This window comes from Somniosus microcephalus, chromosome 11, assembly GCF_052327205.1.
Source record: "Somniosus microcephalus isolate GS21.2 chromosome 11, FLI_Smic_1.0, whole genome shotgun sequence".
Lineage (NCBI taxonomy): Eukaryota > Metazoa > Chordata > Chondrichthyes > Squaliformes > Somniosidae > Somniosus > Somniosus microcephalus.
The window spans coordinates 132,045,636-132,070,736 of NC_140997.1; the positions used below are offsets into that span (position 1 = coordinate 132,045,636).

General features: G+C 48.3%; 1 protein-coding gene across 6 annotated transcripts in view; it reads left to right on the forward strand.

The window, feature by feature from the left end:
- Positions 1-25,101, forward strand: part of dock3 (dedicator of cytokinesis 3) — a 1,512,713-nt gene that overhangs the window by 1,243,148 nt on the left and 244,464 nt on the right. For 5 of the 6 annotated variants that reach the window (XM_086001262.1, XM_086001258.1, XM_086001260.1 and 2 more), the window contains 4 exons: positions 6,210-6,356; positions 7,738-7,836; positions 9,865-9,959; positions 14,717-14,792. In XM_086001262.1, coding sequence (XP_085857388.1) covers positions 6,210-6,356; positions 7,738-7,836; positions 9,865-9,959; positions 14,717-14,792 — 417 coding nt within the window. The remainder of the gene's footprint in view (positions 1-6,209; positions 6,357-7,737; positions 7,837-9,864; positions 9,960-14,716; positions 14,793-25,101) is intronic. The other variant, XM_086001257.1, reaches the window with a different exon arrangement.

Below are 25,101 nucleotides of genomic sequence, written 5' to 3' on the forward strand. Positions count from 1 at the left end.
CTTTAGATGCTTTATCAATGACCTTCCCTCCATCATAAAGCCAGGAATGGGGCTGTTTGCTGACATTTCTACAGTGTTAGGCTTCATTCACAACTTCTCCAATAATGAAGTAGCCCATGCCAGTCTACACAAGAACCTAGACAACATCCAAGTTTGGGCTGACAAGTGACATTGGCACCACATAAATGCCAGGTAATGACCATTTGCAAAAAGAATACACAACCGCCTCCCCCTGACCTTCAGTGGCACTGCCATTTTGCCGAGGATCCCACCATTAACATGCTGGAAGTCACCATTGACCAGAAACGTAACTAGATCAACCATATCAATACTGTGGGCACGAACAGAACAGAGGCTGAGTACTCTGTGACATGGACTTACCTTCTGATCCCTCAATGTCTTTTCACCACCTACAAGGCTCAAGTCAGGAGTGTGATGAAATATTTACCACTTGCCTGAATGGGTGCAGCTGCCACAACACTCGAGAAGCTCAACGCCATCCAGGACAAAGCAGCCCGCTTGGTCGGAGGTCCTGCCACTGAACTCAATATCGACCCTTACTAACACTGCCACACTGTGGCTGCAATGTATGTTGTCTACACATTACACCACAGCAACATGCCAAGTTTACTTTGAGATCATCTCCCAGCCACATTGTGATGAAATATGCCATTCATCAGGCACTCTGTATTCTCTGTGTTTGATTGTGCCTGTGACTGTGACAAGTAGGGGAGTCTAGTTTCAGTTTCATTTCCTTACCTGTATTGTATTGTGTGTAGGGCTCCGCCCATACCTGGCCCCTACTTAAGCAGGCCCCAGCGTGTCTCACAGGCAGTACAGCAGATCTCTGGATGAGAGACACTTCTCCACTGTGTATTACTTTCTGAGTTAATAAAAGCCTTGCTTTGCTCCGTTAACGTTGAGTCTCGGATTCATTGAGGCACATCAATTTTATTAACTCAGCTTTCAACGCAATGGATCAACTCTTGAAACCCGAACGTTTGGATTTGGACCCGCATGCTTCGGACGCATCGGCACGATTCGGACACTGGTTTAAGTGTATGGAATTCTTCCTGGACAATTCCGCAGCCATCACAGACGCTACGGACGCTGAAAGTATGAAACTCGGAATCCTGCGGAATTGGGTAAGCCACCGGGTTTACCCCCTCATCCAAGACGCCGACACGTACCCGGCCGCCTGCGACATCCTAAAGGCGCATTACCAGCAGCCTACGAACGAGGTGTACACTAGGCATCTGCTCGCTACTCGCACACAGCGACCTGGGGAATCGCTGGATGAGTTCCTAGTCACCTTGAAAACGCTTGGCAAAGACTGCAAGTGCCAAGATGTAAAAGCCGCAGTGTACACTGACGAGCTTGTTCGTGATGCCTTTATCACAGGCCTCAGCTCCACTTACATCCGGCAGAGACTACTGGAAAAAACGGGATTGGACCTGAAACAGGCTGTGGACACAGCGCGATCCCTGGATGTGGCCCAGAGAAACTCGGACGCCTACTCTTCAGCCACGTGTGCACCAAGGGCGCCGCCATCTTGGAAGGCATCTTCCCCGCCCGGCAGCCCGACACCGTCGGGGCCCCGCTCTCCCCCCAGAAGCCCTACGACAGCCGCGACGCGTCGGGGCTCCAACTGCTACTTCTGCGGGCAGCCGAAGCACACCAGAAACCTGTGCCCGGTGAAAGGCACCACCTGCTTTAAGTGTGGTAAGAAGGGGCACTTCGGGAAGGTGTGCAGAGGGAACCCCGCTGGAAAACCCGCCACCGCCACGTGTGCGCCGTGGGAGCGGCCATCTTGGACGCCATCTTGCCCGACCTCGTGGGGTCCGCCATCTTGTGAGCAGACAGCGTGGACGCCATCTTGTCTCGATCAGGGCCCTACAGTGGCATCGGTCACAGTGGACCAGACCAGACCGCACCCGCTATCCAAATCAATGGTGGACATCGAGGTAAACGGGTGCGGGGTTAAATGTTTAATTGACAGTGGAAGCACGGAGAGTTTTATCCACCCTGAACTAGCACAACAACTCTCTCTAACGGTGGTCCCTGCTCGGGGCACGATCTCTATGGCTGATAAAACCCAGACATCGACAATTATGGGTTACTGCGCGGTACAATTGTCCGTTAACGGAACTGTATACGATAATTTTAAATTACTAATCGTGAAGAGTCTATGTGCGAGCGTGATCTTGGGCCTGGATTTCCAGTGCCACCACCAAAGCATCACGCTCAATTACGGTGGGTCCCAGCCGCCCCTCACAGTGTGCGGTCTGGCTATCCTGAAGGTAAAGCCGCCATCGCTATTCGCAAACCTTACTCCCAACTGCCGGCCAATAGCGACCAAAAGCAGGAGGTACAGCTGGGAGGACAGGCGGTTTATCGCGACCGAGGTGGACAGGCTGCTGAGGGAGCGCGTTATTGAATGCAGCAACAGCCCGTGGCACGCCCAAGTGGTGGTGGTGAGGGGTGGCGAGAAGAAATGGATGGTGATCGACTATAGCCAAACGATCAACATGTACACCCAACTAGACGTCTACCCGCTACCCCGCATATCAGAAATGGTGAACCAAATTGCCCAATACCGGGTGTTCTCCACCATCGACCTCAAGTCAGCGTACCACCAGCTCCCTATCAGACCAGAGGACCGCCCGTACACCGCCTTCGAGGCGAACGGATGCCTCTACCAATTCCTCAGAGTCCCCTTTGGGGTGACGAATGGGGTCTCGGTCTTCCAGAGGGAGATGGACCGCATGGTCGATGACCACCACTTGCAGGCAACCTTCCCCTACCTCGACAACGTCACCATCTGCGGTCACAACCAGCAGGATCACGACTCGAACCTCGAGAGGTTCCTGAAAACCGCACAAAAACTCAACCTCACTTACAACGAGGACAAGTGCGTTTTCAACACCACGCGCCTCTGCATACTAGGCAGCGTGGTGGAGAATGGGGAAATCGGACCAGACCCCGACCGATTGCGCCCCCTATGGGAGCTGCCCCTGCCCAACACTCCCAAAGCCCTGAAAAGGTGCCTGGGGTTATTTTCTTATTATGCCCAATGGGTCCCCAACTACTCCGACAAAGCCCGCCCCCTCTTGAAAGCATCCTCTTTTCCGCTCTCTGCTGAGGCCCACGCCGCCTTCAAAAGCATTAAGCGGGATATTGAACGGGCCACGCTACAGGCAGTGGACGAGAACACTCCCTTTCAAGTGGAAAGTGATGCGTCTGACTTTGCCTTGGCGGCCACCCTCAACCAGGCGGGGCGGCCCGTAGCTTTCTTCTCGAGGACCCTCCAAGGGCCCGAGATCAGACACTCCTCCGTGGAAAAGGAGGCCCAAGCCATCGTGGAGGCAGTGCGCCACTGGCGCCACTACCTAGCTGGCAAACGCTTCACCCTATTTACCGACCAGCGGTCGGTAGTGTTTATGTTTAATAATAAACAGAAGGGGAAGATTAAAAATGATAAGATTCTCAGGTGGCAGATCGAGCTCTCCACCTTCGAGTATGACATCATTTACCGGCCAGGGGCCCTTAACGAATCCCCCAACGCCCTCTCACGAGGGATGTGTGCCAGCGCCACCGGGGATCGGCTACAGACCCTCCACAACGACCTCTGCCACCCAGGGGTCACACGGCTGTTCCACTTCATAAAGTCCCGCAACTTACCCTACTCGATTGAGGAAGTTCGGTCTCTGACCAGGAACTGCCGCACTTGCGCTGAGTGCAAGCCTCGGTTCTACCGCCCAGATAGAGCCCACTTAATCAAAGCTACACGGCCCTTTGAGCGGCTCAGCTTAGATTTCAAGGGCCCCCTCCCGTCAGTCGACCGCAATGTTTACTTCCTGAACATTGTGGACGAATACTCCCGTTTCCCATTCGCCTTCCCCTGCCCAGACATGACCAGCGCCACGGTCATTAAATGCCTCAACAGCCTGTTCTGCCTGTTCGGTATGCCGAGCTACATCCATACGGATAGGGGGGCGTCCTTCATGAGTGAAGAGCTACGCCAGTACATGCTGTCCAGGGGGATCGCCATGAGCCGTACCACCAGCTACAACCCCCAGGGTAACGGCCAGGTGGAGCGAGAGAACGGGACAGTATGGAAAGCAGTCACTCTAGCTCTAAGGACCAAGGGCCTCCCTATCTCCCGCTGGCAGGTAGTCCTCCCAGATGTGCTCCATTCGATACAGTCGCTATTGTGTACTGCCACTAATGCCACGCCTCATGAACGAATGTTTGTCTTTCCCCGGAAATCCACCTCAGGCGTATCCATGCCGTCATGGCTCTCCACCCCAGGTCCGGTATTTGTACGAAGGCATGTGAGGGGCCACAAGACGGACCCTCTCGTGGAGTCAGTGCACCTACTCCACGCCAACCCCCAATACGCGTATGTCCGGCACGCCAACGGAAGGGAGGACACCGTGTCCATAAAAGACGTCGCCCCAGCCGGTAACGACAACAACCACGACAACAACAGCAACAACGATCACAGCAACTCTTACCCACCCACTATCCTTTCATCACCCCCGGAAGAACATCGACCAACGGTGCCCCCACCAACTACCCCTTCAACAACCCTGGCGGCGCCCCCGGCAGAGACCCAGGAGGCCACCGGGGACACCCAGCCGACACCCGCGGCACCACAACAGCTACGTCGGTCACAGAGGACTATCAAACCCCCGAACAGACTAAATCTGTAGAAGGGGTGAATGTGATGAAATATGCCATTCATCAGGCACTCTGTATTCTCTGTGTTTGATTGTGCCTGTGACTGTGACAAGTAGGGGAGTCTAGTTTCAGTTTCATTTCCTTACCTGTATTGTATTGTGTGTAGGGCTCCACCCATACCTGGCCCCTACTTAAGCAGGCCCCAGCGTGTCTCACAGGCAGTACAGCAGATCTCTGGATGAGAGACACTTCTCCACTGTGTATTACTTTCTGAGTTAATAAAAGCCTTGCTTTGCTCCGTTAACGTTGAGTCTCGGATTCATTGAGGCACATCACACATGACTTCTACCACCGAGAAGAACAAGTCACACACCATCCTGGCTTAGACATATTCATGTTACTTCATTTTTGCTGGGCTAAAATCCAGGAATTCTCAACCTAACGTCACCCGGACTTCAGCAGTTCAAGGAGACGGGCCACTACCAGATTGGTGATAAATGTGACCTTGCCAGAGTCACCCACATCCCAGGAACAAATTTTAAAAATACATAGGGTGGCCACAACATCTCCTGTTGATTCACAAGATGCAAAGTATCATAATAAACTAGACTGTTATATACTGGCTAAACTACCGATCAAACTTACTTACAATTAAACGTGAGTCATAGAAGCAAAAGAGAATGCAAGCAAAAATATTAGACAGCTCAAACTGACAATAGTCCATAAGGGATTTATCTATCCTTTTCAGAATGCTGCCTTCAGTTTTTCTTTTTCCAGTTTCTTTGGATGAACCAGATAAGCCTTCTCATGTTCCTTGATAAACAGTATGCAGTCTCAAAGTGTATCCTCTGGGATGAGTTGGTGCACATAGAATGCATGAGCTTTAAATGCCCACAGAGCTCAGTATGCCTATGCCAGGAATGAAAAACTAGCAGCCAGACCTGAAATGTTTATCTGTCTGACCTACTTTGAGGTAAACCCATTTCCTTGAAGAAGTCAACCAAACAAAATGTTAAACAGTTTTCATATCTTGATGGACAATGACATGACCACATTTAACAGTTGTATTTCCTTTCCTGTATTTCAACTAGATGTTTTAATGTAGGACAGCAGTTGAAAATACATATGAATCTGCATAGATTCACATTTTAATCATACTGGTCCCAATTAAATGGAACCTTTTATTTCCTAATTTATAACCAACAGCCCTTGGTGACTCTGGTCCACCATTTTGTACCTAGCAAAGGAGCAGCCTCCATTTTAAACCTTAGCTATTTAACCTGTTTAACAGCAATAACAGCTTGCATTTATATAGCACCTTTAACGTAGTAAAACATCCCAAGGCGCTTCACAGGAGTGTTATCAAACAAAATTTGATAAAACCAAAGATTTTCTCATTGTGGTAGATCTTGCTGTTAACAGAACGTAGATGTTGCAATATTAGGCAACTTGCTATGAACCATTATTTTACAATCCTTGTACACATGTTTCTGATGCAATAACTGTGACATTCTGCTGTGGTCCAGGAGTGCTCAGTGTCAGAAGAGGTGGAGATGATGGTCGAGAGCCTTCTTGATGTCCTACTACAGACCCTGCTTGCTATCATGAATAAGTCCCAGATGGCGGAGGCGGTAAGAGGACAGCGCTGCCCACAGTGCACGGCAGAGATAACTGTTAGTAACTAACAATCCTTTTTAACAATCCTCACCCATGCATGGATCCCCCCCCTCCTCCCACAAGTCTTTCCACCTGCTTCATGGTGCAACATCATGTGTGAATTCAAAATCTCATGCCTGTACTTCAGGTGCACTCCCATCCATGTTTAGGTACGTTTAGATTTACTGCTTTCTAATCCTTAAAGGCGCATTGTCATTTGACAGGACTCCAGTGAGTTAAGACACAGCCTTTGCCATGAAGCGGCCATGGTTTCTATCATATAACAGAGTTGGTTGATAATGGGAAATCGTTTTCTGTTTCAACCTGATATTCTTTAAATGATTTTTACTGGAATCTTTATATCCCAAATATATTAGAGATCTGGTAATTGCATTAAATCAGTGATGCTGTGGTGTTCTCATACAATTAGTGAGCCCTCATTGGGTGATTTGATAACAATGCCTCTTTAAGCGATAATTCAACCTGAGAAAACATTAAATGCTCATTTCTGTAACATGCAGCAGTCTTCCTAACAACCAATTGATTAATTCACTGTAGCTGTAGTTGGATGGAAGTTTGCCATTAATTTAATAATTGGTTTCCAGTTATTCCCCGTGCCTAACGTGTTAAATGACAGCTGAACAATTGATATAAGATTGGGATAAGCAAAGATTGCAGGTTGGCTGATTTGATGAAGGTCACAAAGGTAAGTGTAGATGCAGGAAACCACTCAGCCCATTTAGCTCATCCTCCCATACAAACCGACCATCGCCTTGTTTTTCCCTTCCTTAGCCCAGGGCTTCGGAAACCAATTACAGCACTCCAACTGCTGCCTTGGCAACGGTCCGCTAACTCAGCACACAACTCAAATTGAATTTTGGACCCATCTGTTCTATATGGCTTTGTGCTAAACCGGACCACTGGGGGAGTTTAAGAAGAATATGCACAAATAAACAGTAAAACAAATTAAGTGGAATAAATGAAAGTGGGTTAGTTCCCCTTTGACAGACTATTTGCTGTCTTGGGATTTGTTAACTTTTCCTGCAATATCCAATCTCCTGTTTTTTACTTTCCCTCAGACAAGAAGGGGCTTCTTTCTACTTACACTCCCACCAGACCATGCAGGCTTGGCTTGGAGAGTCTTGGAGTAGGGAGCACTAATGCTCCACAGCCTGAAATGCCAGTAGACCCGGGGCCCTTCTGACCGACTAAATAGATTATATTGTATGGCATTACAGTTATATTACACAGTTATGATGTGTGGGTATATAACAAATCCATATCTGTTTGTGTGCACCATCGTTCTGATACAGCCATTTCAACCCCTTTGATTGGGTGTACTATATGCCGCATGATGACCTGAGTCGCTGATGGTTGTACTTTGCTCTGGTTCTCTAGGGGGAGTATGTCACCTGCCTATTGTCCCTGCTTCGCCAAATGGCAGATAACCACTACCAACAATTACTGGATAATTTCCAGAGCAAGGAGGAGCTCAAGGTAAAAATAACTTGACTTTTGTTCTTCTGTGACTAACCTTCTCACAGTGTACTCTAGCCCCTTGGAGCGAGCTCTGATCCAGCTCAAAGTGATGAGATGATTTTACACACCCAGGAAATTGTGCTGTTCTCTCCTTGTATACTGTTTCCATTTTGTGCCATTCTCTGTACAACGTGGGGGTTCACCTGCTATTGAGAGCAAGCATAGGGGACTAGCTCCTTATGTTTATCTTATGGGAACAGGTAAACCCTAAGCAGATGTCAGATTCATACATCCACATTTTCTGGGGCCTTTGTTCTTGTTGGTTCGCTGAATACCAGGCCATTTCCACTAATGAGTGCAGCCAACATTGGGAGAACCATGTGTCTGCCTGTAATATGCACCCAGTGTCTTCTCTCTCAGCTGGCTGTAAGGCAGAACATGAATAGTCTGAACCCAGTTCCTAGAGTGGGCATAGGTCCACAGCAAAAGAAAATGCCTAGAATTCATAGCAGCACAGCGGAGGGGGGTGGGGGGCGGGGCGTGCATGGGCGGGCTGTTCTAAGGTTAGGATTGAGGACAGTTGTAGGGAAACAGAAGATGGACTTTTACTCTGCATCTGGCCGGGGCTATACCTGACCTTGGGAGTGAGATAGTGCTAACAAAAGTGGTAAAGTGTTCCATTCTTCAGCACTGACATCACCCCCACCCACCCTCCCGCCCCACCCCCAGGAAAGTCAAAGATCCTGGAAGAAACCCCCCCCACACACTATAAAGATGTCCCAATGTGCACTCCTAAACATTTGAGATGATGACTGTTATTAACTGCTGTGAGGCAGGGCTAAAAGAAACCTAAATATAGGAGACATCGTATAATAAAAAGGGTTTGCTGGCTTACTAATGTATCTTTTTTGTGGAACTTATCGCTTACAGATAGTCGCAGTAACACCTCAAGTTTAGACAAAGAATGAAGATTAATTATAAAATCTTGTAATGTACCTCATTATTACCTTATCTTCAGCTGAAAGTGCCTGTGTTCTCCAAGTAGTAATGGTACTAATACATTACCATTGATTTCATGATTGGAGATGCCCCCTATGTTTGACTCCATGCCTCTTTTGCCCAGGTGCTGTAGTGCTGTTCAAAGTAACATTAGCCTCCTGGCAGGTTGGTAGTATCCCTGTGCAGTTTTACTTTGTCTGTACAGTCTAGATGCTATTGAATAGTTTACAGTACAATGGATTATGGATGTACTGATCATCATTTGTAATGATTAGTCATTTATAACAGGCAAGCTCTACAACACAGGAATATTACCAACCTGCCAGGATCAGTGCAGATCATTTGTGATGACCATTTCTCCCAGTGTTGAAGGAGAAAGCCTCAGTTATAACTGTCAGCAGATAAATGGATAATGCTGACTCCATGGATCTTGAGAGAGACACTCGACTGTAGTGTTGAGTAGTTGAACCAACACTACAGTTCCTCCCTGATGGCCTGCTAATAATCTGTTGCTTTTAATGTTGGTGATTTTATTTTTCTATTGGTTTTAAACTTAGTGGAGCATTACTTTCACTTCAAAAAGCTCATCAGCAAAGTAGATATAGGAAATCGCCTATGCCGGTCAATTGGTTGTACTGATTAGTTGGCCTCCCTGCAGGTTGAGCGTGCTGCCTTCTGTGCAACTCTGTGTTTGTATATCTCATGTTCTGTCAGGCACTTTACTTTTTTACTGACTTTCTGTAAGGTTGGGTGTACCCCTTCCTGTCTGACTCTCTGCCTGTGTAATCCCAAGTGCCGTAAAATAGTTCACTGACCTCCTGACAGGCTAAACAAGCCCCCGTTTCATGACTTGCAGCCAGCATCCCTGAGGTAACTTAGGGCTATCTGGTTTGTTGTCCACTAAAGTTCTTATAGTTGGATTCCTCATCGCATTGATCATACTGAGGCTCCTACAAAACAAAGAGAACTAACTTCTTAGCAAAGGGCTGGCACTGATACTTTAGAGTTAACTCACCAAGTCACTTCATGTCTTCCTTTTTCTCTTAGGATTTCTTATTAAAAATATTCTGCGTGTTCCGTAATTTAATGAAGCTGAGTGTCTACCCACGTGACTGGATGGTGATGAGACTACTAACCAGCAAGTAAGTTGCCCACACCATTTCAGGAACACTCGTGTTCCAGAGTGACCTAGAATGTATCTGCTCACAAATATATCCCACTATACCTCATTAGTGCTGAAATAAAATATAGAAACTGAGTTTGTCTTCCTTTTCCACACCACGCCCCACCCCCCCAACCCACTAGTTTTCTCTTCCCCTCCTCTCCTGAAGACGCTAACCCTTGCTGAGCTCCATGGGCAATTCACCCTTAATTACTTTACCCAAGTGGCCATTCTTCACTTTGCAAGCCTAGGCAATGAATGTTGGCAGGCTATACAACCATGAGGTCCCCAGAGCCCAATGCTGTCTTGACCCCATGTATGTACACACACACACACACAAGCAGCGGTAACTGTAGCAGTCAGGAGGGGAAACCGGAGCTGATTCTCCTTTCCTAACCCAGGGATGTTGAGGTCAATTGTACCACATCTACTGCCACCATGGCTGAGACCAACTAACTCAGCACAGACTGAGAATTGGACCTGGGACCTTCTGGTTGTTAGCATTCAACCTCCTTCCTTCTATGGTTTCGAATAAGCATGAGACACTTTGTAGTATAGTAAATGGAACAGACTTTATTGATACCTAGGTTGAGGGATCAACTCAACCCGGATCAGAGAGTGGCTTTTCAGTTTCTGTATCTTTCGAGCCCTCTGAAGAACTATTGAAAACTATGCTCCTTTATACACCACTAGCTGAAGTGCCCGGCGGTGCCGAGGGTCTTTTGAGGGCATGTTGTTGTTGGAAGAGAGAGAGAGAGCGACTGGGGGGAAGAGAGAGAGCGACTGGGGGGAAGAGAGAGAGCGACTGGGGGGAAGAGAGAGAGCGAGAGACTGGGGGGAAGAGAGAGAGCGACTGGGGGGAAGAGAGAGAGCGACTGGGGGGTAGAGAGAGAGCGACTGGGGGAAGAGGGGAAGGGGGAGGCGGGGGAGGAAAGGAGGAGGGGGCAGGAAAGGGGGAGGGGGAGGAAAGGGGGAGGGGGAAGAAGGGGGAGGGGGAAGAAGGGGGAGGGAGGAGGGGGGAAGAAGGGGGAGCGGGGAGGGGGGAAGAAGGGGGAGCGGGGAAGAAGGGGAGGGGGGAAGAAGGGGAGGGGTAAGAAGGGGGAGGGGGTAAGAAGGGGGAGGGGAAGAAGGGGAGGGGGGAAGAAGGGGAGGGAGGGGGAGGGGGGAAGAAGGGGGAGGGGGGAAGAAGGGGGAGGAGGGGAGGGGGGAAGAAGGGGGAGGAGGGGAGGGGGGAAGAATGGGGAGCGGGGGAGGGGGAGAAGAAGGGGGAGGAGGGGGGAAGAAGGGGAGGGGGAAGGAGGGGGGGAGAGGGGGGAGGGGAGCGCCCCGTCAGCCCGAGCCCCGCCCCCCCGAGCCCCGCCTCCCCGCCCCCAATCTCCCGAGCCCTGCCCCCCGATCTCCCGAGCCCCGCCCCCCGATCTCCCGAGCCCTGCCCCCCGCCCTCCCGAGGCCCGATCTCCCGAGGCCCGATCTCCCGAGCCCCGCCCCCCGATCTCCCGAGCCCCGATCTCCCGAGCCCCACCCCCCGCCCTCCCGAGGCCCGATCTCCCGAGCCCTCATCTCCCGAGGCCCGATCTCCCGAGCCCCCCGCCCCCCCCCCCCGCGAGCCCCGATCTGCCGAACCCCGATCTCCCGAGCCCCGCCCCCCGCCCGAGCCGGCTTCAAGAGCAGAGAGAGAGACGCCGCCACGCAACCTACCGCGTGAGGCCGGGCCGGACTCAAGTCGCGCGCGCTGACTCCTGCCCCACCTGCCTTTACTAAGATGGCGGCTGTGGCGACGTTCGGTTCAGGCCCGCCCCCTCCAGCCTTCACAAAGATGGCGGCGATCGCGAGCCGCTTGTTGAGCGCGACGGGAGGTGCCTAGCTTGGGCATGGCTGGGCAACAGAGGCCCAGGCTTACAGGCCTGGAAAAACGGTGAAAGATAGGAAAATTCTAGATGTTAGAGAAAAGATTTACAAATTAATTAACTTTTTTAAAAAACAATTTGTGTTTTAAAAGCAACTTTTTTTTGCTGGAAATGTAGATTTGAAAAGAAACATGCAGAAAGTGGGAAAAAGAAATGAACAAGTTGGAATCAAGATGGCGGCCACTCACCTCAGTTCAGAATGATAAGGCCCGCCCACACACGCACTGATTGGTCAACCGTCAGGTCACTGAACTATAGGATTGGTCAATCATCACGTCACTCAACTGTAGGATGGCCCGCCCGCACACACAATGCACCCGCTCCCACTCGATGCAAATGAGCGGATAATGAGCGGAATTTTGAACGTGTTTTGGATATCGTCGGCACAATTTTTGTCCGAGCAAAAAGTAAATACACCTACAAGAGTCCCCTAATGAGCTTTCTTTTGATATAACATATGTGTAGGTACGCTCTATAACTTTTGATTGTATAGCCGGACAGAGAGACAGACAGAGAGACATACCGTTTTATATATATAGATATTTTGCCTACATTAAAGTACATGTCATAGATAAAACTGCATGATGTATCTATTTCCAAATCTTTTGAAGTCAGTCTAATCATGTAAACAGTTGCAGTTGTTTACTCCAAAGCTACTTCACTAGCTAGTGGATACCTCTATCCAATGTTTATTACCCTAGCCCCTAAAGTTACACTTTAATCACTCATGGCTGACATCATTACTGCCATGTATTTATTTGCACAAGCACTTTACATATCAGAAAACAAGCTATGCTTTCCTCTCATGACAATGCAAGGTCATTCTGTTTATATTGGAAAGTCTACTGCTCCATGAAATGAAGGAGTTTGACTGTTAATCCTTTAACTCTTCATGATGTCCAACACTGGTCTGCATGGCTCAACAACTCACCCTCTAAGCCAGCTGAGCCATCGGGGCAGTTGGGAGATGAATCTTTAACACAATACAAGCTATGAAGAAAACTTCCATGTTGTAGCTGTCCAATAAAGTTGAAATTTATAATGTTCCTAACGTATATAAAAGCAGGTTTAATAGTTATATGACTGAGCATCTCTCGGTGACAGGAAGGCTGTCTATTAATCACAGCAAGTAGTACTGTGGATGCTGGAAGGCACTCAGAATCATGCCTCAGTGTACTAGCCTTGGGACTGACAGACCGATCAGGATGACAGGCCTCAATAGGTACATTTACAAATCACCTTTCCGGGTCACAAATCGAGCACAGAAGAAACTAAATTAAATGGGAGAAAATCTGAGAATAAGGCCCATTCTGGGTCTTACCACAGATAACATCTTCCAAAATAGGACCTCCCGTAATACCTTCCCTCCCTGCTATAGCCTGGCCCTGGTCAGAAATTGTTGCCAGCTACACACTGTTGCCAGCTTATCCAAGAGAGAGCTTTCCAGAGTCAGATGGCTCCCAGGCTGATGTAGATCCAGGCCCTATAAAGATGAGCAGAATTGCTCTTGGATGTGAGTGTCCTCTCCCTATAACTATTGGAACAGTGTAGACAAAGTGGTGCATCAATACTGAGTACACAGTCTAGGTCGACACAGCAGTGCATTTCTGAGAAATTGCTGCATTGTCGGAGGTGCTATCCTCCCAATAAGATGGTAAACCAAGATGCCATCTGGCTGCTCAGATGAAAACGATTGCTAACAAACTGACAGCTTCTCTGTTTATTGTCTCTTGACCCTTGTGGCTGCGCAATTGTGAAAAATCTCCTTGCACGCAAAATGGGTCTTCAGCAAATCGCAGATAGCATTTAGGTCTAAGAACAAAACTTCTTTTTAAAACTGCTACCTGTCATAATAAAGAATTTGTTGACACTCCCCTGATGATTGTTTCCAAAAGTTTCCTTAAAAGAATCTGGACTGACACTTCAGTGCAGTACTGAGGGAGCGCTGCACTGTCGGAGGTGCCATCTGTCAGATGAGATGTTAAATTGAGGCCCCAGCTGTCCTCTCAGGTGGACGTAAAAGATCCGATAGCACTATTCGAAGAAGAGCAGGGAAGTTCTCCCCGGTGTCTTTGCCAACATTTATCCTTCAACCAACATCACTAAAACATGATCTGGTCATTACCACTTTGCTTTTTGTGGGAACTTGCTGTGCACAAATGTGTTGCCACATTTCCTACATTACAAAGTGACTACACTTCAAAAGAAAAATACTTAATTGGCTGTAAAGTGCTTTGGGACATCCTGAGTTTGTCAAAGGCACAATAGAAATCCAAGACTTTCTTCCTTTTCATTAGGACTGATGTGTAGAGATAAGTTGAAAAGCCATGAATGCTGGAAATCTGAAACAAAAATGGAAGATACTGGGAATGTAGCTCAGGTTCGACCGTATCTGAAAGAGAAGAGGCAGGTTATTGTTTCAGGTGGGACTCTTCATCACAACTACCTTTCAGATACTGATCCACCTGAAGAGCAATTCCAATGTTTTGTTTTTACCAGCACTGTTATGTAATGTCAAGATTATAAAGAACAAAGGGAGAAGTTAAAAGCAGCTTATTTTTACACTGAGGATTATGAGAATATAGAGTTCTTTACCACTAGTGGGTTATTGCGGCAGAGATTATAACATCACTAAAAAGGAATTGGGATACATATTTGAAAATGAATATAAATGGATGCAGGGAAATGGGATGATATTAGATGGCTCCAGTTGAGGAGTTAGCATCAACACAGACACAACAGGCCAAATGGTCATCTCCTGTGGTCAAATTACACTGATGCTGTGTGATCTGATTGGCTGTAGTTTTACTTTTGGTCATTTATTTTGCAGTATTATTGTTACCACAGTCCAATACCTGTCTCCTGCATTACACAAGAACTTCACAGAAGCAGATTTCGATTTCAAGGTGGGTTTGTTGCTTTTTTTTTTAAAGAAAAAAATCAAGTCTGAAATGACCACCATATTACATGTGAACTCAGCTGTCTGTTCTACACAGTAATGGGCATATTTCCTTCTGGAACTTTCTCTAGACATAAGCAGCAGTGGTCTCTCTGTCCATGTAGAGGCTGAGTCTGGTTTATGCTGGCTATGATGCCCCCCATGATATAATAGTCTGTCAGCACTGGGTTTAAACCAATAGAGCTATACCTCCAGGGAAGACCCAGAGGAAAGATGGAGATGGGGCAGGGGTAGAGAGTCTACTGAACAGAATTCTGGTGCATGTCACAAGATCAAAGTATAGATGAGGGAGGCCCATCATGTCACCTAACTGTATCTCATATGAGTCTAAAATGTTCACTTTCACCACTACCAACTGGATGAATATCCTAAGTGTTGATCAGTCTCTGTATGAAGAATTTCTTCCGAGCATCTGTCTTAAATTGTCCTTTCTCCAGTTTTAGCCTGTGTTCCCTTGACATAATTTGAAGCATTGCACCAGCTTAATCTTATCTATGACATCTTGTATATTTCTATAGCGTCCCCTCAGTCAATGGCTCGTCATCACCAAGCTTACAGAGGGAAGAAATATCACTTAAAAAATCTTCTGCATAGGAAAGGTCTCAACTTTCAGACTTAATGGGGCGATTTTAACACTACTCGCTCAGCAGAAACCTGGTGGGTAGACAGTTAAAATTGTCCGGCTCTTAACCTGTCCAAAAACTGCCACAATTGCAACATCTGCAATTTTAACCTACTCTCCTGAGCAGGCAGCAAGGATACGCGCCCGGAGATTAAAGGGTCCTTCTTTATATATGCACTAGCTGGGGAGCCCCGCGTTGCGAGGGCAATTTTGGGGCGCAAGGGCAATTTTGGGGCGCGAGGGCAATTTTGGGGCGCTTGGTCTCCCTGCCCCTGTGTGTCCCCCCTCTCCCTGTCATGTCCTCTCCCTGTCCTATCCCTCCCTCCCCTCCCCTCCTCTCCCTCCCCTGTCTCCCTCCCTCCCTCCCCTCGCCCACCCCCGCTCCCCCACTCCCCTCTGTCCCTCTCTCCGGCCCCTCCCCCTGCCTAGCGCCTGAGGTCTGGAGCTGAGGTCCCCCGCGTATGGCGCGGCTGATGGACGGCCGCTGTGGGCGGGCGGGCGGCGCATGCGCGGCCAGTGGGCAATTTTGGGGCGCTTGGTCTCCCTGCCCCTGTGTGTCCCCCCTCTCCCTGTCATGTCCTCTCCCTCTCCCTGTCCTATCCCTCCCTCCCCTCCCTCCCTCCCCTCCCTCCTCTCCCTCCCCTCCTCTCCCTCCCTCCCCTCGCCTCCCCCACTCCCCGCTGTCCCTCTCTCCGGCCCCTCCCCCTGCCTAGCGCCTGAGGTCCGGAGCTGAGGTCCCCCGCGTATCGCGCGGCTGATGGACGGCCGCTGTGGGTGGGCAGGCGGCGCATGCGCGGTCAGTGCGGGCGGCGCATGCGCGGTCAGTGCGGGCGGCGCATGCGCGGTCAGTGCGGGTGGCGCGAGCGCCCCGCGATTTCCCGAGGCTCCCCCCCCGCGATTTCCCGAGGCTCTTCCCCCCCGCCCGCGATTTCCCGAGGCTCTCCTCCCCCCCGCGATTTCCCGAGGCTCCCCCCCCGCGATTTCCCGAGGCTCTCCCCCCCCCGCGATTTCCCGAGGCTCTCCCCCCCCGCGATTTCCCGAGGCTCTCCCCCCCCCCGCGATTTCCCGAGGCTCTCCACCCCCCCCCGCGATTTCCCGAGGCTCTCCCCCCCCCCCATTAAATTGTTATTTAATTCCCTAACACATCATTAAAAAATTTACCTTAGTTCCCTAACACACAGAAAGTGTGGGGGAAAAAATTGTGAAAAATCAAGATGGCGGCCACTCACCTCGGTTCAGAAGGATAAGGCCCGCCCACACACGCACCGATTGGTTGACCGGTCAGGTCACCGAAGCGTAGGATTGGTCAATCGTCGAGTCACTCGACACTCAACTGTAGGAAGGAACCCGCCGTCCGATTGGTGGACCTCGACGTCACACGGTCGCTAATGAGATGCTAATGAGCAGAACGCTGAACGTTTTTGGGATACCGCGGGCGGGATTTTTGTCCGGCCGAAACGTAAATACGCCTATAACCGGTCCGGAATTGCAAGCTTTCTTTTGAGGCGACGCGCGCGTCGGTACGCTCTGTAACTTCCAAACGTATAGAGACCGGACAGACATTGGGACAGACAGAAGAGCCGCTTTATATATATAGATGTTGCAGCCCAATGACATCATTGAGACCCAATTGTAATTTTAACTCAGGCCTGAGCAGGGAATCCACCTTGAGTTAAATTCGGGGTCATGTCTCATCTGAAAATTGGCACATTTGACAGTGCAGTGCTCCCTCAGTACTGTGCTGAAGTATCAGCTGAGATTATGTGCTTAAGTTCTGGAGTTAGGTTTAATTTACTTAAAAAGGTACTTTGCACTTTTTTATTGTGACAAGATATTTTGTTGAAGTTTGATTTTGAGAATTATGCAACTTAAGTGTCAGCTTGGCTCAGTGGTAGCTAACCAAATTAGTAACAATACTGTGGAGGAGGAATTCCTAGAGTGTATACGGGATGGTTTCCTGGACCGATATGCCGAGGAACCAACTAGAGATCAGGCCATCTTAGACTGGGTATTATGTAATGAGAAAGGATTAATTAGCAATGTTGTTGTGTGAGGCCCCTTGGGGAGGAGCGATCATAATATGATAGAATTCTTCATTAAGATGGAGAGTGAAGTAGTTGACTCAGAGACTAGGGTCCTGAATTTAAATAAAGGAAACTATGATGGTATGAAGCGCAAGTTGGCTAGGATGGATTGGGGAACGTTAGTTAAAGGGTTGACGGTGGATAGGCAATGGCAAACATTTAAAGATCGCATGGATGAACTACAGAATTTGTTCATCCCTGTTTGGCATAAAAATAAAACAAAAAAGGTGACTCAACCGTGGCTAACAAGGGAAATTAGGGATAGCATTAGATCCAAGGAGAGGACATATAAATTGGCCAGTAAAAGCAGCAAACCTGAGGATTGGGAGCAGTTTAGTATTCAGCAAAGGAGGACAAAGGGATTAATTAAGAAAGGGAAAATAGAATATGAGAGTAAGCTTTCAGGGAGCATAAAAACTGGCTGTAAAAGCTTCTATAGATATGTGAAGAGAAAAAGATTGGCAAAGTCAAGCGTAGGTCCCTTGCAGTCAGAATCAGGGGAATTTATAATGGGGAACAAAGAAATGGCAGACCAATTGAATACATACTTTGGTTCTGTCTTCACAAAGGAGGACACAAATAACCTTCCAGAGATGTCGGGCAACATAGGGTCTAATGAGAGGGAGGAATTGAATGACATCAGTATTTGTACGGAAACGGTGTTAGGGAAATTGACGGCGTTGAAGGCCGATAAATCCCCAGGGCCTGATGATCTACATCCTAGGGTACTTAAGGAAGTGGCCCTAGAAATAGTAGATGCATTGCTGGTCATCTTCCAAAATTCTATAGACTCTGGAATAGTTCCCATGGATTGGAGGGTAGCTAATGTAACCCCACTATTTAAAAAAGGTGGTAGAGAGAATACGGGGAATTATAGACCGGTAAGCCTGACATCGGTAGTGGGGAAAATGCTAGAGTCCTTTATAAAAGATGTAATAGCAGAGCACTTGGAAAACAGTGACAGGATCAGACAAAGTCAACATGGATTTACAAAAGGTAAATCGTGCTTGACTAATCTGGAATTTTTTGAGGATGTAACTGGTAGAATAGATAAGGGAGAACTAGTGGATGTGGTGTATTTGGACTTTCAGAAGGCTTTCGATAAGGTCCCGCATAAGAGATTGGCGTGCAGAGTTAAAGCACATGGGATTGGGGGTAAGGTACTGACTTGGCTAGAGAACTGGTTGGCAGACAGGAAGCAAAGAGTTGGAATAAACGGGTTTTTTTCCGAGTGGCAGGCAGTGACTAATGGGGTACCGCAGGGATCGGTGCTAGGACCCCAACTATTCACAATATATATTAATGATCTAGACGAGGGAACTAGATGTAATATCTCCAAGTTTTCAGACGACACAAAGCTGGGTGGGCGTGTGTGCTGTGAGGAGGATGCAAAGAAACTCCAGTATGATTTGGACAGGTTGGGTGATTGGGCAGATGCATGGCAGAGCAGTATAATGTGGATAAATGCGAGGTTATCCACTTCGGTGGCAAAAACAGGAAGGCAGATTATTATCTGAACGGCAGTAGATTGGGAAAAGGGAAAGTGCAACGAGACCTGGGTGTCTCTGTGCACCAGTCGCTGAAGGTAAGCATGCAGGTGCAGCAGGTGGTTAAGAAGGCAAATGGTATGTTGGCCTTTATAGCGAGAGGATTCGAGTACAGGAGCAAGGATGTCTTGCTGCAGTTGTACAGGGCCTTGGTGAGACCACATCTTGAGTATTGTGTGTAGTTTTGGTCACGTTATCTAAGGAAGGATGTTCTTGCCATGGAGGGAGTGCAGCGAAGAGTCACCAGACTGATACCTGGGATGGCAGGAATGACGTATGAGGAGAGATTGGGTCGATTTGGCTTATATTCGCGAGAGTTTAGAAGAATGAGAGGGGATCTCATTGAAACTTATAAAATTCTAACAGGACTAGACAGACTAGATGCAGGAAGGATGTTCCCGATGGCCGGGAGTCCAGAACCAGGGGTCACAGTCTAAGGATAAGGGGTAGGCCATTTAGGACAGAAATGAGGAGGAATTTCTTCACCCAGAGAGTGGTGAACCTGTGGAATTCTCTACCACAGAAGGCAGTTGAGGCCAATTCATTAAATATATTCAAGAAGGAGTTAGATATATTTCTTAAAGCTAAAGGGATCAAGGAATATGGGGAGAAAGCAGGGACAGGGTACTGAATTTGTATGATCAGCCATGATCTCATTAAATGGCAGAACAGGCTCGAGGGGCCGAATGGCCTACTCCTGCTCCTATCTTCTATGTTTCTATGTACCGGAAACTCTTTTTTATCCGGCACCGACAGGACCGGCGTGTTGCCGGTTTATCAAAATTTCCAGATGATGGAGAGGGTTATCTACCAAGGCTATTTTTAAGAAAGAAGAATTAAAAAAATCAAGAAATGTGCAGTATACAGTAATTGGGTACTCACCTACAGAATGTTGTGTTAAATGGATGGTGGAAGATGCTTGATTAAGTACAGTACTGCCAGTTGAGGGTAATCCATAACTCTTTAATTACTTAACAGTAAAACAAAACTTATAAATGACTGTACAGTACAGTATAAAGTACTGTGGTTGACCGTACACTTATTCCAAGTCAACTGGTTCATCAGGAATATCCATGTCAGCTGGGTCATCAGGATCATGCACTTCAACAGATTCTTCAGGCACTTCCATTGCTTCAACTCTTTTGGAAGCTTTCCTAAACATGTCCCAGATGTCTGCTTGCTTAGTGGACTCTTGCCTTTTGTGTAGAAAGGTGGAATGCAGAATATGGAGGTGCATAACTTCTTGGGCAGAATAGCAAGAATGCCTTTCAGCAAATTTGAGGAATGAAGCAAAATCTTCTGCAGCTTTAGCCCAAGAAATCTTCTTCTCTTCAGAAATCTCATCTTCACTTTCCATCTCCCTTTTCTTTTCTTTCTTTGGATTCAAAACATTCTCCATTATTTCATCATCATTTAGCATATGCACAACAGCAACTTCTCTATCTGTATCAACCCACTGCTCAATATCACTTTCACTGAGGTGACGTAGAAGGTTTGTTGGGCCTACATTTTTCACCATGCCAGCCATTTCCATTGCTGTACTCCTCTTGGGACGAACATTGAACCCATGAAATTCCTCCTCTGAAGAAGAACCTTCAGCAAACATTACAAAAGGCCACAATTTGTGCCAGGCTTGTCTCAAAGTGTGACCTTTCACCAAGTTCCAGGAACATGCAGCATTAAAGATGGCATCTTTAAGATTGTATTCCTTCTGAAATGCGTGAATATTGTCATCTTGGCTTATCAGTTTACGTAGGAAGCCTTTCTTGTAATGACACTTGAGATTTTGGATAACGCCCTGGTCCATGGCTTATATGAGAGAAGTTACATTTGGTGGCAAATAAATGGTGAAAATATTTCCCGAAACCAACTCGGATTCATGTGGATGGGCTCTACAATTATCAAGCAATAAAATGCATTTGCTATCTTCAGGTTTCTCTATTCTATGGAAATGTCCCCTCACAGATGGAACAAAAATATGATGGAACCAATTCGAAAAGATTTCCTTATCCATCCAAGCATTTCTTTGAGTTTTGTGCCTCACATTTTTAAATGCACGGGGATTTTTATACTTCCCAATGACAAGAAGTTTAACCCGGTGTGATCCAGCAGCGTTCGCACATGTTAGCACGGTTACACGATCTTTATTTTTCTTGTAACCTGAAGCATTAGCCTCACTAACCCCAGCAAGCGTTGATTCTGGCAAAAACCTCCAAAATAAGCCAGTTTCATCGGCATTGTATAGCTGTGCTGGCGACAAATCATGTTGCTGCACAATCCGATTGAAATAATCGCAGTATTCTTCTGCGGCGTCGTGATCAGCTGATTTCTTCTCCCCGGAAATATTGAGTCGTTGTATCCCGTGCCGTATCTTGAAGCACGTTAGCCATCCCTTGGAGAAAGCACACTTATCAGTGAGCTCCATCTTTGCGTAGAAATCTTTCGCTTTTTCGATTAGCATTGGTCCAGAAATCGGAACACCCTCTGAATGCTTAAGAGAAAACCACTCATAAAGCACGGTATCCAGCTCTTCAAGCTTAGGCTTATGAAGCGTATGCCATTTCTCTACACTCTTAGATGTCTCCGAGCTTGAATAAAACTTGAGCAGCTTATCCTTCTGCGATTTGATGTCGTAGATTGTTGACGAACCGATTTTGAATTAATTCATAATGTTGATACGCTTCTCTCCCCTTTCTATTTGTTGGCATATGTCGATTTTCTGTTTTAAGTTAACACCACTCTCTTCCTTTTGCTTGGACCAACTTTTGGGATTTTCATAATGCAATGCAATGACTACCAGCAGCGTGGGAGACACACAGTACCCCTGTAAAATGGCAGACCAGAAGAGACTACCGGCAGCGCGGGAGAGTCAGACTCCTGTTACAGGGATTTTGAGGTGTTCCGACTCCCGACAGCGCCAAAGAAGCCGAGTAGTGGCAGTTTGGAGAACTACCCCCACTGACTAACTCAGCCACCGCGGGAGACTCGGACTCGGCAACATTGCCGGTTATTGTTTTCGGAGCGAGAATTTTGCCGGTTAATAAAGAATTTCGGATATTTAGGTGCCGTTTAAACGAGAGTTTCCTGTCGTACTCTTATCTCTGAGTCCGAAGATGGTGGGTTCAAGCCCAACTCCAGAATTTAAGCACATAATCTTGGCTGACACTTCAGTACATTACTGAGGGAGCATTGCACTGTCAAATGTGTCATTTTTCAGATGAGACATTAAACCATCTGCTCAGTAGTGTGTAAAAGGTCTGATAATATTCAAAGAAGACCAGGGGAGTTCTGCTGGTGTCCTAGCCAACATTCCTCACTCAACCAACATCATTCACCTCATTTGCTGATTGAGAGCATTTGCAGTGAGTATTTGTCTATATAACAACAGTGACTGCAGTTCAAAAGTAAACCATTGGTTGCAAAGCTCTTTGGGACATGAGGAAGTGATCTGGTGCTTTGAAATGCAAGTTCTTTCTTTTTATTCCATTTGTGCAGATGTTCCAGCCAAATGTTGCTCATAAACTTTTCAATTGTATTTTTACATTCTCGATAAGTTAAATGACAGCCAGCCCCCTCTCCTCCCGATACTGATTTCTCACCAATATTCTTTTCATCACCTTCTGACTGGGCACTGTCTATCCACAGGTATCGCTCCTTGCCTTTTCCTGCCTGTGGTATTATTTTAGCTATTGCACCTCATTCAGTTGGTGTGAGACTCGCTTGATCTTGGTTTAAAAATCTAGGGGGAGAAATTCAGTTTCGCCCCGTTTGGGGCGCAATTATCAGCCGGGCGCAAAGTTTAGCGCCTGGCGCTAATTATCACCTCCGACTGCAAACTTGGCTTCTATCGCCCCTGGAGGTGATTGGAGCGCTAAATCAGGCACTACACACCTCTCTTAAGGCGCTAACGCCGAGGAGCGAGGCGCTACCTCAGAGCGCTGGCGAAGCTCATGTGATGTCAATCAGCAATGGAACACAGACACACTGGCGCCGGCCAGTTCTTAAGGGGGAGGGTCGATCTTGCTCACCATCCACACCTTGCTCATTGTAGCCTTGAATCTTGGCCTGGAGAGACCTGTACATCAAATCTGCTGGAAAGAACAATGGGGAGTCCCAGGGAAAGTCAGAGTGCAGGCCCCATAGTCTCTACTAAATTGATGCAAGGAAGATCAAATCAAAATGAACCTGCAAAGTGCTGCTCAGTACCCAAAACTCCTCAACACAGCATTGAATATCTCCAGAAGTCATTCCTCTCACTCAGAATGCGTGGGCCTAGAAATTCAGTAGCGTTCGCCAGCCGTTAACGCCTTAAGAGGGGTAGATTTCCAGCGCTAGGCACTTAGCGACTGGGCGCAGTCCGAACTGCGCCTACGCCCAACTTCAGTTGACATTTAGCGCCGGCGCAAAGTGTTTGCGCCCGCTCAGCTGCGCGCGCAGCTTATGACGTCATTTCGTCGTGCAACACTGTTTGTGCGCCCCAAACCGGAAATTCAGTGGCGCCCGCCCAATGTGGGCGTGGCGCTGTTAAGAACTGTGAACTGGAACGCAGCAGAGGCCCTGCGGGCCTCGGGGAGCGCTAATTAAAGGGCACTTAGACTGAACTATAAAGGCCAGCCATTTTGCTGCCATGACTTTAGTGCTTTGGATTTCTGGACAGAGACCAAGGAACAGACCTTACTGATTTGGGAGAACATAGGAGAGGTATTTTTGGCTTCTGGCCAGAGCTTGGAAATTAGATTCATTGTGATTTCACTGTTTGCAAGTTTATTATGGGGGCTGCATGGGGTTCCAACCCTCAGTTCCAGCATTATGTGCGAAGGGCTCGCAGACGCTGTGTGAGAGGGCCAGCCATGCCTAGACGCAGAGGGGCCATCAGGCATCGGCAACGTAGGCCTTACCCACTCAGGGAATACCGGCAGCAGGTGTCCTATCTCACCATGACTGCCACGCATTGTGTTAAGAGGCTGCGCTTCAGAAGGGAGGTGGTTGCAGAGATCTGCCAGCTGCTTCACAGAGATCTGCGTCCACAGCTGATGTGCAGGACGTCTCTGTCGGTGGAAGTGAAGGTCACGGTGGCTCTGAACTTTTATGCAAGCGGCTCCTTCCAAGCCGCTGCTGGGGACATAGCGAACATCTCCCAGTTCGCCGTGCATCGCTGCATCCGGCAGGTCACCGATGCCCTTTTCGCAAGGAGACACCAATTCATCTCCTTCCCCATGACCCTAGAGAGGCAGGAGCAGCGTGCAGTCGGATTTGCCAGGATCGCCGACTTCCCCATGGTGCAGGGCGCCATTGACTGCACGCATGTGGCTATGCGGGCACCTATCGACAATGCCGAGGATTACCGCAACCGGAAGGGCTACCGTTCCCTCAATGTACAGCTGGTGTGTGACCACAGGCAGCGCATCCTAGCTGTCAATGCCCGCTTTCCAGGAAGCAGCCACGATGCATTTATCCTGCGCCAGACTACTGTGGCTGACATGTTCCAGGCACAGCCTCCACCAAGGGGATGGCTTATTGGGGACAAGGGCTACCCTTTGTGTACATGGCTCATGACCCCGCTCCGCGCGCCCAGGACCCCTGCGGAGGAGGCATACAACGAAAGCCATCAAGCCACAAGGAACATCATAGAGCAAACGATTGGCGTCCTCAAGCAACGGTTCCGCTGCCTGGATCGTTCTGGCGGATCTCTACAGTATTCGCCGGATAGAGTCTCCCAGTTCGTCGTCGTTTGCTGCATGCTGCACAACCTGGCTATCCGCAGGACTCAGGCACTGCCACCTCGCGTTGGACCACCACCTCAGGAGGACGAGCAGGAGGACCATGAGGAGGAGGAGGAGGAGGAGGAGGAGGAGTACCAGCCCAGGAGGGAGCCACAAGGTCCAAGGGCCGTCCGCCGGCGGCTTATTGAACGACACTTCTAGGCCCCCTGTCAGGGAATGGCTTGTGGCAATGAACGCACCTGAATGCAGCCGCTCCGCAAGCCCTCAGCCGGTTAACGCA